The 16,010-nt window shown below is 42.0% G+C and overlaps 1 protein-coding gene across 1 annotated transcript in view; it reads left to right on the top strand.

The window, feature by feature from the left end:
* The window catches only part of EIF4A3 (eukaryotic translation initiation factor 4A3), a 75,685-nt gene extending 59,675 nt beyond the window's left edge, over positions 1-16,010 (top strand). The window contains exons 9-12 of the mRNA XM_030196283.1: positions 33-148; positions 7,054-7,161; positions 8,434-8,561; positions 15,715-16,010. Coding sequence (XP_030052143.1) covers positions 33-148; positions 7,054-7,161; positions 8,434-8,561; positions 15,715-15,731 — 369 coding nt within the window. The 3' untranslated portion in view covers positions 15,732-16,010. The remainder of the gene's footprint in view (positions 1-32; positions 149-7,053; positions 7,162-8,433; positions 8,562-15,714) is intronic.

The following is a 16,010-nucleotide window of genomic DNA, read 5'->3' as shown; positions in this document are numbered from 1 at the left end:
TTTGTACAGCTGTCATTTATGGTTTTCTGTAGGTTGACTGGCTAACGGAAAAAATGAGAGAAGCCAACTTCACAGTTTCCTCAATGCATGGAGACATGCCACAGAAGGAGAGGGAATCTATCATGAAAGAATTCAGATCTGGTGCAAGGCAAGTATTAATAAGTGCTGCCACATTTTCTTGGTCTCTGATTGCATTTCTTGGTACTTAAGAATCCTCTTTTACTATGGGATCCTTACGAAGCTTCAGTGAAAGGGGGCTTGCGCTGGCAGCTCGGTTTTGATGTGTGCTGAGGCCCCCTTTTACCGCAGCAGGTAAAAGTCAGTTTTTTTTTTTTTTTTTTTCATTTCGGGTGGGAGCACTTGCTGCCACCCATTGAGGTGGCGGTAAGGGCTCCCATGCTACCCTGGCAGTAACTGGTCAGCATGTGGCATTGCCCAGTTACCGCTGGGTACACACTGGCACTACAAAAATAAAAATATTTTTGTAGCACCAGAAATGGCGCACGCTGGGGTGGGAATCACCGCTTTTTTTTTTTTTTTACATTTGTACCCCGCGCTTTCCCACTCATGGGCAGGCTCAATGCGGCTTACATAGGGCAATGGAGGGTTAAGTGACTTGCCCAGAGACACAAAGAGCTGCCTGTGCCTGAAGTGGGAATCAAACTCAGTTCCCCGGGACCAAAGTCCACCACCCTAACCACTAGGCCACTCCTCCACTTTGTAAAAGGGCCCCTATAAGTTGTACAGATTAGCCACTTGGTACTGATGGTAAGAAATACATTTCTCCATGGACAAGCAGAATCACAATGTGAGTGATGTCACTACCTGATGGAGATGAGCTGGTCCCCTGTACCAGAGCTCAGAAACCTCTGGAAATGGTTTCTGAGTCTTGTTCTAGATTTCCTGCTCAGCAGTGTCTCTCGGAACAATTTAGTTTCTCCACAACCACCAAAGTAGTCAGCCCAGTTTCAGTCCCCTCATCTGCACTTCTTTCAAAATCAAAGAATGAGTTTTCCATTTTGAAAATAATCTGAGCTAAATCGGAGAAAAAGAAGTGCCTGGCCTGCAAGAATAAACTGTCCTTGAGTGACACACACTGCTTGGCATAAATGTTTTTTCTTACTAGCATATACATGCACAAAGTTACTCCAGCCTCAAAGCAGATGTAATGTTTAGGAAGCAATTTAACCTCCTCTTTTAAAGAAACAAGTCATCTTGGCCACACACATGTCACTCGTTTTAGAAAACCTTATTCCCGTATTTGGATCTGTTGATACTGTTAAGTAGGCCTGGAGACCTACAATAGTAGCTCTGCATGTGTATTTGGTTTCTGTAAAATGCATTCCTTCTGCTGTTGGGATATACTGTCCTGACGTGGAGGATTATTCTTGTTCTTATATCCAGTTTTCTGTTTTGTTTTATTAGCCGGTCTGGCTCCAGAGCTGTATGAGGATGCAAGGACTGCAAGCTGATTGATAGCTTGTATCTTATCTGTGTTAAAGCGGAATCAAATTTTAGTTAGTCTCTTGTAGTACTGTTTGACTTTTTCTCTTAGTGATTTGTTTTGAATCTTCACCCCTTCCTCAGCTTATGTACGCCAGCTGAGGTTTCCTGTATATTTCAGTATTTAGTCATAAGGGTGTTTCTACTTTTGCACAGTTTTCCTGTAAGGAAAGTTGCCTTTGTACATTTGTCCTGGCCACCGGTCATCCTGTGTCACCTGAGAAGCTCCTTGCTATTTGGAGTTTTTCTCCTAAATGAAAATCATAGGAGCTGTAACGCTTCAACACATCCACAGGCAGGTGTGATGTTATGTAATCTGCAGATCATTTAGTGCCTTGGTGATTAAAGCTGAGTGCATAGCATAGGGATAAGATTTTCTTTTTTTAATGAAGGCACATTAGCAATGATCAACCCCTTGGGGGAGGGAGGTTGTATTTAGCTGATGACCATGGGAGAAGGGGGAGACTGAACATAAACTATACTGGGAGTGTCTTTCAGCAAAATACAATAAAATATTTCTAAAGAGTTTGTGAATGTTTAAACAAAACAAAAAAATCTTTGGACTAGTTGGGAAGGGTAACACCATCTCTTCTGGTGTCATAGTAACATAATAGTAAATGAAGGCAGATAAAGGCCTATACGGTCCATTCAGTCTGCCCAACAAGATAAACTCATTTACATGGTATGTGTGCCCGAATTTGATTTGTCCTTGCCTTTCTCAGGGCACAGACTGTAGACGTCTGCCCAGCACTGTTCTTGTACTAAGTTCTGAAGCTAACGTCGAAGCCCTTAAAATTTACACTCCAGCTCATCCCTATCCAGTCACAATCAGAGCATAGACCGTAGAAGTCTGTCCAGCTCCCGTTTTGTTTCCCAATTTCCGGCGTCACCACCCAACCTCCACTAAGATTCCGCGGAACCATTCCTTCTAAACAGGATTCCTTTGTGTTTATCCCATGCATGTTTGAATTCCATTACTGTTTTCATCTCCACCACCTCCCGCGGGAGGGCATTCAACATTTCCACCACCCTCTCCGTGAAAAAAATACTTCCTGACATTAGTCCTGAGTCTGCCCCCCTTCAACCTCAATTCATGTCCTCTAGTTCTACCGCCTTCTCGTCTCCGAAAAAGGTTCATTTGCAGATTAATGCCTTTCAAATATTTGAACAGCTGTATCACGTCACCCTTGTTTCTTCTTTCCTCCAAGGTATACTTGTTCAGGCCAGCAAGTCTCCCCTTGTATGGTTTGCAACGCAAATCCCATACCATTTTTGTAGCTTTTCTTTGCACTGCTTCGTCTTTGCACCGCTTCAGCAAGATACGGCCTCCAAAACTGAACACAGTACTCCAAGTGGGGCCTCACCAATGACTTTTAGAGGGGCATCAACACCTCCTTTCGTCTGCTGGTTATGCCCCTCTCTACACAGCCTAGCATCCTTCTGGCTACGGCCGTTGCCTTGTCGCATTGTTTCTTCACCTTTAGATCCTCAGACACCAACACCCCAAGGTCTCTCTCCTGAGTCCATTAAGCTGTTCCAAAGTCAGCAATTTCCATATAATGAATGGATCACAGCATTATTTCTTGCATCTCTGCTCTCCATCCTTGTCTCCACATCCCTATATATCTTAGTAGTTCAGTGACAAATTCTCCCCTCCCCTGTGCTTTCTCTTTATCCCTCCATTCCTTCTTCTCCCTCCCACTTCCCTTTAGCCACTATAAATTGCTTCCAGTCTGCTCCTGCCAGCAGCTCCCATTGGGATAGAAGGACCTGGAGTCTCCTGTCACCTGCTGATAGGGTCCAGGTACCCAGTACCACCTATGGCCTTAGTCTGTGCTACTCTGTAGGAACCACTACTTTCACCGGTGGGTCTGAGAACCTCCATGGGCTCCTTCTCTTTTGTTGTGGGGAGATTTTAACACACATGTAGATAATAATACTGATTATCGAGCTAAAAGATTTCTCAAATTTTTAGAGGATATTGATATCACGCAACATGTAAATATACCTACTCACATTGTCGGTCATACTCTTGATTTAGTGATGACTAATAGATCAGGAAAACTACAGTGTTCCAATATTGATATTATGCCAGTTTCATGGTCAGATCACTTTTTACTCTGTTTTAAATTAGTATTTCCTCAATCCGTAGACAGAACAATTTTACCCTACTCTCGATCTAGGGGTTTAAGGAAAATAGATCCAATGACACTACCTTCTTTGGCCAATAGATTTCCAAATAACTTTGATGATTTATCACTAGAAGAGCAGATATCTACTTGGAACCAGGTACTTGCAACAGCCCTGGATGTCATTGCCCCCAGCAAAATAATTAAACAGGGAATAAAACCTTCTCAGCCATGGTATCATGGCAGTCTAAAACTATGTAGACAACAGGTGCGTAGAGCAAAGCGTTTGTGGAGAAAAAATAAATCAACTGAGTTTAGAAATGTTTGTAAACAGTGCCAACAATACTACGTATCGCAGATAGTTAGCTAAGATCTCGTATTTTTCAAAACAAATTCCATCTGCATCAAATTCATCCAAACAATTATTTTTTATAATGAATCAGTTGACAAGTAAACCCAAAATGGCTACTGTAGATGGTTTTATAGAGTCCGAACTACTGGCCAAATTTTTTTTTTTATCTAAAATAGACACATTAAGAGCCAACTTGATTAAGTCAGTAGTACCAGAGATGGTTTGTACTATATCATTGTCAGAACAATGGACTACATTTGAGATTCCATCCTTAACTTCTCTTTTAATAACTATTTCACAACTCTCATTAACCTACAATCCACTAGATCCAATACTATCATCTTGGTTAAAAAAATCCTTCTTTAGAAGTGCAAAGTTATCTTCACTAGATCATTACAAAAAGCCTCATAGAAGGACTAGTCCCTCAAGTTCTTAAAGAGGCTTTGGTAAAGCCTATATTAAAGAGACCTACATTAGATCCTCAGTTTCCGGGAAACTATCGTCCAGTTTCCAGTTTATACCATGTGTATCTAAAATATTGGAAATGGTTGTGTTTAAGCAACTGCAATCCTACGTCGAGATGAAGAATTTATTACATCCGAGACAATCAGGTTTTAGAAAAGGTTACAGCACAGAAACGGTTTTAACATCATTTTTAAGTGAAATCCATTCTAGACTAGAGCAAGGATATATTATTGCACTAGTTGTTTCACTTGATCTGTCCGCAACTTTTGATCTGATAGACCATACTTTATTATTACAACGGCTAAAGGAAATTGGGATTTCAGGTACGATTTATGACTGGTTTGCTTCTTACCTTACAAATCATTTGTTCAAAGTTATTCAAAATCAATCTACTTCAAATTCATACTTCAGTTTTTGTGGGGTACCTCAAGGATCGGTTTTATCTCCTATGTTATTTAATTTATACGTTAGTCCACTTTCATTGCTCATCCAGTCTTTAGGTATTAGTTTTTATTCATACGCGGACGATTTCCTCCTAATTCACTATGTGAAGGCAATAAACATTGATCTAACGCCTATTCAAATCTGCCTTGAAAAGGTGGCTGATTGGCTAACGAAGCATAAATTAGTACTAAATCCAGAAAAAATAACATCATGGATAACGGGCCCTGGATCTATTCCATTAACACCTATTTTGTTTGGTAAACAAATACCTACGGTACGTGATAAAGAAATCTTTCTATCAACTACGTAAATTACGCTCGATTAGAAACTCTAGATAAATCCTCTTTGCTTACACTAACTTACGCTTATATTTTATCACATTTAGATTATTGTAATATAGTGTATGCAGGTCTTTCAAAACTTAATCTAAAATGATTACAGATGATACAAAATACAGCAACTTGTATTATCTGTAGAGCTTCAAAATATGTCAGGATCATTCCATTGTTAAATCAATTGCACTGGCTTCCAATAGAAGCAAGGGATAACATTCAAAGTTCTGACACTGACACACAAAGTTTTTTATTCATCTAGTCCATCATATCTGTCTAACCTTACTATCCCCTATACACCAACTCGGACACTTCGGTCATTGACAGATAATAGACTTGTAATTCCATCCCCATGTAAAGCTAGATGGAAATCAACGCGAACATCGGCATTTTTTTTCTTAGCTCCCTCACTTTGGAATTGTCTTCCTAAAGAACTTAGGCTTGAAGATTCTTATACTCATTTTCGTAAAGCTTTAAAAACACATTTCTTTCGGGAGTCATTTGAAAAAAATGCTTAAAATAGAAACAGAGGGGGAAAAAACTGTTGTTTTTATTAATGTTTTTATGATTATAGCTTGTGAAATCTGTATGTGTGTTGATTTTTTGCAGTGCTTTTCTATCATAAATGGATTTCAGAGAATGTCTATTTTATTGTCTTAATGTCATTTTAATGTTATTTTATATTGTAAACCGTTCTGATTTACCTTTGTAATAAGTGATGGTCTAGTAAATAAATAAATAATAAACGATGCCACTACTGAAGGACACATTTCTGTGCTGGAGGGAGTTGGGTCCCCATCGGCATACTGATTCTTCCACCACCTGTTTCTTTTTATGTTAGGGCTTTAAGTCCCTGTGATACTGACTTTTCTCTACTGGCCCATCCTCCTAGCAGCTTACTGCTTCTTTCTTCCCTGCTGTAGTGCTTTAGTCCTATGCATGTTGATTTGTGCATACACAACAGAAGTGTGTGTATGGTCAGATCAATAGACAATGACCATCTGAAATAAGCATGTTCTCTAGAGAAATGCACCTAAAGAAGGGAGAAAGTAAGCAAAGTAATAGCATACGTACATAAAGATAGAAACATATTTTTCAAATTAGAACATTTAAATGAATATATTAACCCCCCCCCCCCCCCCGTTTACTAAGCCACACTAGCGGCTGACGGTGCGCTAATGCCAACATAGCCTATTCACTTTGAATGGACTGTGTTGGCATTGCCGCGTGGTTTAATAAACTGGGGTGGGGGGTAAATAATTTATAGATCTATATGTTGCATAGACTTGCAGCAGCAGTTTGAAAACTGCACAGAATGTACCCCCTAAGCTGCCACAGGAGGTCACAGACCTTTCTTATAGCGTACTGTGATCATTCCATTTAAAACTAGAAGCAAGTAAACAATTGCAAAACAGCAAAACAAACTGGACAGGATTTCCAAGTGACCGAAAACCAGAGAGTCAAAAAAAAAAAAATCTTCAGTCGTCAGCCATGGAAATTAGAAAGTCCAGTGTAGCCATATTTGGACTGTGAGGAGGGCCTGTCTCAAGGATCACACTGAAAACGGGGGCTTTAAAAGGAAGCCAAGCTGTGTCTTGTTCAAATGAGAGTGGATTAAGCTGTATTTTAGCAGCTCCTCTAGTAAACTGCTAGATCTCCTTTCAGGACTGGCAGAGATTTGAAAAGGTCCATTGAACCAGCAGCCCTGGCACAGGTTGTGCTTATGTTCAGCTTTCTTTTTGTTTCTATTGCCCTTGTTTAAGGTGTGATGACTTCATTCCATAAAGCTGGAGGGAAATAACCTTTTTTTTTTTTTTTTTCCTTTCAGTCGAGTGCTCATTTCTACAGATGTTTGGGCCAGAGGTTTGGATGTCCCCCAGGTATCCCTAATCATAAACTATGACCTGCCCAACAACAGAGAACTGTATATTCACAGGTATTTCTTTATATTTACTGCCTATGTGTATTGCAGTTCAGTGGCGTACCAAGGGGGGGGCGGTGGGGGCGGTCTGTTCAGGGTGCACGCCGCTGGGGGGTGCCACGGCGCGCGCCTGCTCCTCCGAGTTCGCAAAACTTCGTTCGCTGCAGTTCCCTCTGCCCCGGGACAGGTTACTTCCTGTTCTGAGGCAGAGGGAGCTGCAGCGAACGAACGTAGTTTAGCGAACTCGGAGGAGCAGGCGCGTGCTGCAGCGTGCACCCGGGGGGGTGTCATCTAGTGGGGGGGGGGGCGCATCGGCGCTCCGCCCCGGGTGCCATCCAGGCCAGGAACGCCACTGTTGGGGTTTTAACATTGTACTCTGAAACGGGTCTTTATTTGCCACTTAGCAAAATCTATGCATTTTCGAGTTATGACCTTTCTCCGAGGACAAGCAGTTTGCTTGTTCTCACACTTGGGTCGATGTCCACGTCAACCCAGGATCGGAAGTTTTGCTAGCAAAAATCTTAAGTCTTGCAGAGTCTTCTGGCTTGAGAGCAGCATGCACCGGTTTCCTGCCCGTCGCGTGAGTAAGGACCTCAGTTTCTTTTTCTCCGCGTCTGAGGTGACACGTTTTTTCCGCTGTGTTCCTCTCGGCCCAGGAGAGAGTCTTCGCGTTACCGCTTCTTTTTTTCTTTTTTTTGTTCTTCATTTCAAGAAAATTGAGTGAGCCTGGCAGCTAGGGATACCCCAAGTGTGAGAACAAGCAGCCTGCTTGTCCTTGGAGAAAGCGAAGATACTTACCTGTAGCACGTATTCTCTGAGGACAGCAGGCTGATTGTTCCTCCCCTTTGGAGTTGTTCATAGTTCTCCTCTTGCTTTTGAACTAGACTGAGGTCCTTACGTGACGGGCGGGAAACTGGTCCGCGCATGCGCGGTGTGCGCCGCTCGCACGCCAGAAGACTTCTGATCCTGGGCCGACATGGACGTCGACCCAAATGTGAGAACAATCAGCCTGCTGTCCTTGGAGAATACCTGCTAGAGGTAAGCATCTTCGCTTTATGGGAAGCTAGAGAGAGATGATCACACACCTGTTGTTAGAACACTAATTTGAAGTTCTGGTCATACCTGATTAATCTAGACATTTTAACGTAGTTAAAAAATATAGTAACTCACACTAAATGTTCGTTAGGAAATAGCTTGTGTAAGTGACATAATGTGGATTTTCAAATCTGCATAGGTGAGCATGGTCTGACTGCAGTTACACCTTTTGTGGCATTTCCTTATAAACAGAATTGGCAGATCAGGTCGTTATGGCCGGAAAGGTGTTGCTATCAACTTTGTAAAGAATGATGATATCCGTATCCTCCGAGATATTGAGCAGTACTATTCCACACAGATCGATGAAATGCCCATGAATGGTAAGTGGCTGCCAAAGCAAAGACTTCCCACACGTTCTTTACCTGGTCATATAACAGTATACATTATTTTGTGAAACCTGTCACTGGACCTATAGGTACTTTTAATACTTCCAAGAGAATAAATGATTTCTTTTGGCAGTCTGTAAATAGTAAATTGATCAGAAATTTGTGGTCCAGTAGCAAACAGAAAGCCAAACAGTCCCACAAAAGTCAAAGCAGGCAAAATAAGGGGTGGGAATGACCAGTGCAAAGAGCCAAGGTAAAAGCACAAGACTTTTATTTATTTATACACCAACATTGCTTGAAGATAGCACATCAATTAAAAAAAAGAGAAAAAACCAGCAGGCTTCACTTGAAGGTGGACTCAACACAGTCTGTGTTTCAGCCTATGCCTGCTGATTTTTATTGATGTGCTGTCTTCAAGCAAACGATGGTGTGTATATATAAGTAAAAGCCTCTGAAATTTATTGGATTTACCTGCAAAGGTACCTGCAAGCTATGAGCTGCTTATATAGTACAATCTGTATAGCATACCAGCCAATTTACATTTTCACTTTTTCCAAAGGGTCTTTGAGATGGCCTATAAATGTTACATAAGTGTTATGGTTTCTGTGCCACAGAAACCATAACACTTATGTAACGTTTATACATGCCAGATAAAAATGTTGTACTTATATCCTGACATGTCTTCACACTCGGTGTTCATTGAGTGTTGTATCCAGTTTCTGTTCGTGGTGTCTGATATTATTTAAATAAGGAATGGATGAATAGCAAGTCCCATCACCCCCTTTCCCTTTCCTTTTCCTAACTCTCCCCCCTCCTCCCCCCCCCCCCCACACACTTGTTTTGGTTGTGGTGGGGGGGGGGGGGGGTTGTATTAGAAGCCCACTGCTGCGAACCAGGATAACAAGGTGCTTTTGTTCTGACTAGACCTCTGTAACTGTGGCTTTATCCTGAATCTGACATAGTCTCCAGGAAATCCTGAGTTACATATTTTCATAGGTGGTTTAAAACTCATAATTTTCTTTCTTCTCCTGTGGTTATTTGGTGATCAGAGCATTGCATTATACATTCTTTGAAATGTTTAGATGGCAAAACAATGCCAAATCCCAAATTGCTCAGAAGGTGGTGGACAAAATATGACCCGTCCTATAAATCTCTTGCTGATCAATAGAAGGGTATACATTTTAAAACTCCTATTTTGCCTTCTGTAAGGAACAGACCTATGGGCCCTGTTTACTTAAGCCACTCTGTACATAAGTAATGCCACACTGGGAAAAGACCAAAGGTCCATCGAGCCCAGCATCCTGTCCACAACAGCAGCCAATCCAGGCCAAGGGCACCTGGCGAGCTTCCCAAACGTACAAACATTCTATACATGTTGTTCCTGGAATTGTGGATTTTTCCCAAGGCCATTTAGTAGTGGTTTATGGAATTGTCCTTTAGGAAACTGTCTATCCTCTTTTTAAATTCTGCTAAGCTAACCGCATTCACCACGTTCTCCGGCAACGAATTCCAGAGTTTAATTACGCGTTGGGTGAAGAAATATTTTCTCCAATTTGTTTTAAATTTACTACACTGTAGTTTCATTGCATGCCCCCTAGTCCTAGTATTTTTGGAAAGCGTGAACAGACGCTTCACATCCACCTGTTCCACTCCACTCATTATTTTATATACCTCTATCATGTCTCCCCTCAGCCGTCTCTTCTCCAAGTTGAAAAGCCCTAGCCTCCTTAGTCTTTCTTCATAGGGAAGTCGTTCCATCCTTGCTATCATTTTAGTCGCCCTTCGCTGCACCTTTTCCAATTCTACTATATCTTTCTTGAGAAGCGGCGACCAGAATTGAACACAATACTCAAGGTGCGGTTGCACCATGGAGCGATTACAACAGCATTATAACATCCTCACACCTGTTTTCCATACCTTTCCTAATGATATCCAATATTCTGTTCGCTTTTTTTAGCCGCAGCAGCACACTGAGCAGAAGGTTTCAGTGTATTATCGACGACGACACCCAGATCCCTTTCTTGGTCCGTAACTCCTAACGTGGAACCTTGCATGACGTAGCTATAATTCGGGTTCTTTTTTCCCACATGCATCACCTTGCACTTGCTCACATTAAACGTCATCTGCCATTTAGCCGCCCAGTCTTCCAGTCTCGTAAGGTCCTTCTGTAATTTTTCACAATCCTGTCGCGAGTTAACGACTTTGAATAACTTTGTGTCATCAGCAAATTTAATTATCTTGCTAGTTACTCCCATCTCTAAATCTAGTGGGTAGGGTGGTGGACTTTGGTCCTGGGGAAATGAGGAACTGAGTTCGAGTCCTACTTCAGGCACAGGCAGCTCCTTGTGACTCTGGGCAAGTCACTTAACCCTCCATTGCCGCATGTAAGCCGCATGGAGCCTGCCATGAGTGGGAAAGCGCGGGGTACAAATGTAAAAAAAAAAAAATTATAAATATGTTAAAAAGCAGCGGTCCCAGCACAGACCCCTGAGGAACCCCACTAACTACCCTTCTCCATTGTGAATACTGCCCATTTAACCCCACTCTCTGTTTCCTATCCTTCAACCAGTTTTTAATCCACAATAGGACATTTCCTCCTATCCCACGACCCTCCAATTTCCTCTGTAGCCTTTCATGAGGTACCTTGTCAAACGTCTTTTGAAAATCCAGATACACAATATCAACCTGCTCCCCTTTGTCCACATGTTTGTTTACTCCTTCAAAGAATTGAAGTAAATTGGTCAGGCAAGATTTTCCCACACAAAAGCCGTGCTGACTTGTTCTCAGTAATCCATGTCCTTGGATGTGCTCTGTAATTTTGTTTTTGATAATAGTCTCTACCATTTTCTACGGCACCGATGTCAGACTCACCGGTCTATAATTTCCCGGATCTCCCCTGGAACCTTTTTTAAAAATCGGCGTTACATTAGCCACCCTCCAATCTTCCGGTACCACGCTCGATTTTAAGGATAAATTACATATCACTAACAGTAGCTCCGCAAGCTCATTTTTCAGTTCTATCAGTACTCTAAGATGAATACCATCCGGTCCAGGAGATTTGCTACTCTTCAGTTTGCTGAACTGCCCCATTATGTCCTCCAGGTTACCATGAAGTCAGTAAGTTTCTCCGATTCGTCCGCTTGAAATACCATTTCTGACACCGGTATCCCACACAAATCTTCCTCAGTGAAGACCGAAGCAAAGAATTCATTCAATCTCTCCGCTACGTCTTTATCTTTCTTGATCACCCCTTTTACCCCTCGGTCATCCAGCGGCCCAACCGATTCTTTTGCCGGCTTCCTGCTTTTAATATACCGAAGAAAATTTTTGCTATGTTTTTTTGCCTCTAATGCTATCTTTTTTTCGTAATCCCTCTTGGCCTTCTTTATCTGTGCCTTGCATTTGCTTTGACACACTTTATTCTGCTTCTTGTTATTTTCAGACGGTTCCTTCTTCCATTTTCTGAAGGCGTTTCTTTTAGCCCTAATAGCTTTCTTCACCTCACCTCACACAAACTTTTTTTTAGTGCACGTTAATTCTAGAGACACCCATAGGAATATAGTGAGTGTCTTAATTGGTGCACACTAAAAAGTGCATCTATAGCGCGGCTTAGTAAACAGGGCCCTTTGTCTCTTAACTGATAAGGTCTGAAATGTTTTTATTTTCTCCTATGTAACAGTATTCTAGTTTGCCTTCTAATTTATCTTCTTCAGGTGCCACTTCAGGAGGGCATCAAATTTTTAAAAACCCTGCTCTATAGCATCCTTCCAGACCGACACAGACAAATAGGTTATGTCTACCAGCAGATGGAGATTGAGATCACTGACTTCTGAGTAACCTATAAGTGGGCTGTGCAGTCCCCCGAGGCAGTCATAAGAACATAAGAGTAGTCATACTGGGTCACACCAATGGTCCATCTGTTCCTAGTCTCCATCAGGTGGTAGAGGTGGTATGTTTGTGCAGTCTTGGTTTTTGGTTTTAGGCCCCGGGAGAGCTTAGTCTCTTCTTAAATTAAAATCATGTATTTAATTTTTTTTTTTTAGCTAAACAGAGCTGATAGCTTTAGACTTATATTCCTTCTCGGTGCTGTCTTATTTCCTTTGCCGGATTGAGGCTAAGACCCGTGGGGGTCCTTTAAGCAGGGCAACAAATTTAAAAAAAAACCCTATTTACCATATGAATACATTGAATTGTAAAACTAACATAAAATAAATAGTATTAATGGAGACAGTTTAGAACTTGGGGATATTAAAATAAACAAGATCTTAAACCACACCGTACCCTTTTTCCTTACTAGCCTAAATAGTGACTACTACACAAAAAAGTTCCTTTGATGCACAGGCTTGGAGGTAACTTTATTCTTAAGGCACCAAGATGTTCCCCTGCTTTGCTTCTCCAGTAGAAACTGAAGCTCTGTAGAGAGCTGCAGATAAAATTTGACGTGATTCTTCTGGCTTTGGTGCTTTACCTCCCATGTGTCCTTTGAGAGTTGTGTAATTACAGATTTGATTCTGTTTACCCTTTTGTAACAGAATTCCAACTCTGGGAATTCTGTTGTATAAAATACTCTTTTCCAAGGATAAGCAGGCATGTTGTCACATGTGGGTGATGTCATCCACGGAGCCCAGTGCTGACACTGCCATAGTGCACCCTCACTTTAAAACTTTGAGGCAGTGCCCCCACTGTGAGTGCCTTTCCACCTTACACTCGTGCGCCGTACCTCCCTCCCGCTCCGTCTGCCCTCACAATAACCCAAACAGCATCCATTCAGACTGTACAGAAAAAAAAAGGTTATGCATTCAATTATAGTTACGAATCGGGAAAGGTCCCACTCCCCCTTCACATTTAACAGAAATCAAAAGGTAAATATATGCCTGTAACCCTGCCAGCGTACCCTTCCCCCCTGGCAACCAAAATAATTGACCTGTTTACTGTCCAAAAAGCTCCCATCAGACATGACTGCATATTTAAAATAGCCTCAGCAATGTGAACAGAGCTATTTGATATTTACCAAGAGAAAGAAGAGGGAAGAAAAACCAAAAACCATATCTCTGTTCCTTCTCCGTGAGTCTGGCCCTCACCATATAAGAGCAAGTCTAGTATATTCCACGCTGTAATATGTCCTCAGCATTGCATCAGGGCTCTACTTCCACAAATGATCAGTCATGCAAAGCCAGCGGAAACCCCATATCTGCAAGCCCACCAACTGCTTTATTGTTGTGTTCCAAACTATAAGGCAACATATCCCAGTCCCAACTATTTAAAATCCTCTAGCTGCACTATAGCGTCTCAATTCACGCTGCTTCTCACATTGCTACTGTTAATGTCCAGTCTCTTGGAGTCCCTTCTGGATTATAATCCACCTTGCCACATCATGATTCATATCTCAGCTTCTGCTTGGGGGGGGGGGGGGGTGGCGTCTGCAGCCCAGAGAGAAAATCTTGTGTGGCGCTCACAGTTGTAAAGTGCATCACTTTATTTCCATGTATCAATCTTATACGGGCCGGGTATTGAAGCACAAATCTGATTTTTCGATTCACTAACTGTGTACCCAGTGGAGCAAAACTGCGCCTCTGCCCCGCAGCTTTAGTTGAGTAATCTTGGAAACATAACACTTTATGATTATCATATGTTAAGTTCTTACCACCTCTGATCATTTTCAAGATGGAAATTTTATGAGCATAGTTGAGAACCCGCATCATAACTACTCTGGGTTGAGGGGCATTTGGTAGGTATTGTCCGAGTCTGTGCGCCCTTTTGATGCGTAGAGGCCCAGCATGCATGGGTAACTGCAAATCCTTTGAGAGCCAGGCCTCCAGAACCCCGATCAGATCTCTCTCCGCCACTGACTCCGGCACACCCACCAGACGAAGATTATTTCTCCTGGACCAGTTTTCAAGGAGTAGCCTAGTGGTTAGTGCAGCGGACTTTGATCCTGGGGAACTGGGTTCGATTCCCACTGCAGCTCCTTGTGACACTGGGCAAGTCACTTAACCCTCCATTGCCCCAGGTACAAAATAAGTACCTGTATATATGCAAACCGCTTTGAATGTAGTTGCAAAATACCACAGAAAGGCAGTATATCAAGTCCCATTTCCCCTTTCCCCCTTCTATCTTATCTTCATAATTTACAACTTTAGTTTGTAGGTTATCACATACTTCCTCCAAGTGCTTCACGTGATCTTCCAAGTCGCTCGTGCGTTGTTGTTGTACCAAATCTCTAGTGATAGTGTCCAAGTGCTCTTGCAATTGTTCTAATGTAGTGCTTATAGGCTGCAACCGCCTATCTAACAGAGGCTCCATTGCTGCCGTCACTTCAGCTGTGACCTCCATAACCCAGGCTGAGCTAAGGTCTGCGGCGGTGGGGCTAGCCGCCGTTGCCATCTTGTCTTTTCCTCCCCGAGCGCGGTCCACACCTTTACGCAGAGATTTTGCTGCTATGATTCTTCAATTGATTATCAAACTGATTCTTTCCAGATAGACGCTAATTCCTCTCCCCGGAATGTTGTCTGGTCATTCAAATGATAAAGGTTTAAGGGCGGAGCGGAGAAGCCAGGAGAGCTCAGCCCCTGCGTCCTCTCTCGGACATGGCACCACGTGACCACTTGGTTAAAGGTTGTAATATGTTAATTAGACGCAAACTCGCTTACAAGTCGTGGGCCAGAAGTTGGATTTGTTGCACTGAGACCAAGTAGACCAACATGGTCTACTTGGGCTTAGTGGATTTTATCCTAGTCTTCTAGAGATGGCTAGTGTTCATTTACTACGGGGTAAATTTTAAGTGGCAGCGCATAATAGGTTAGTTTAAACAGAAACACCAGTGTATATTCAGCACCACTGGAGGTGTAGTTTGAGGCACTAAATGTGCATATTGTGTGGTCACCATTGCCACTGCTATGTTTAATTTAGGTGTGCATTCAACCCCTCTCTCCGCCCTTCACTATACTGATGATAGAGATTTTTGGCCTAATACTCTCCGTACAGTAGTCAAGATTTGATGAATAAGGAAATTACATGTTCACATGCTGCCAGTGAATATATAACTTCCTTTGAATATTGACCAGTAAGCTTTTATTCCCTTAGAAATCTAGCAAGCCTTACAGCCTGTCAATTTGTATTCTTACACTATTCTTTTGTTCTTGTTCAGTTGCTGATCTCATTTAAATGACCTTCAAGGAGCAATGGGAGAAGAGTTGAAGACAACTTCTTATCTATTCAACTTTTTTTTTTTTTGGGGGGGGGGGGGGTTGGGGGTACACGTTTCTGTATGGAGCTGTCTGTTTTAAAAACCATATGAAATAAAATCTTGGCATTTTTTTTTCTTTTTTATTTAAGAGTAAATTGTGAATACATTATCGGACAGTGCCATAGCCGAAGGAATATACCTATGTAAATAACTCATTTGGTGTCATTCTACCTTTTTAATAAAAATTGTGAAGTTTT

This window comes from Microcaecilia unicolor, chromosome 3, assembly GCF_901765095.1.
Source record: "Microcaecilia unicolor chromosome 3, aMicUni1.1, whole genome shotgun sequence".
NCBI classification, from domain to species: Eukaryota; Metazoa; Chordata; class Amphibia; order Gymnophiona; family Siphonopidae; genus Microcaecilia; species Microcaecilia unicolor.
Note: the sequence above shows the minus strand (reverse complement) of the source record. Positions and strands in the feature narration are given on the sequence as shown.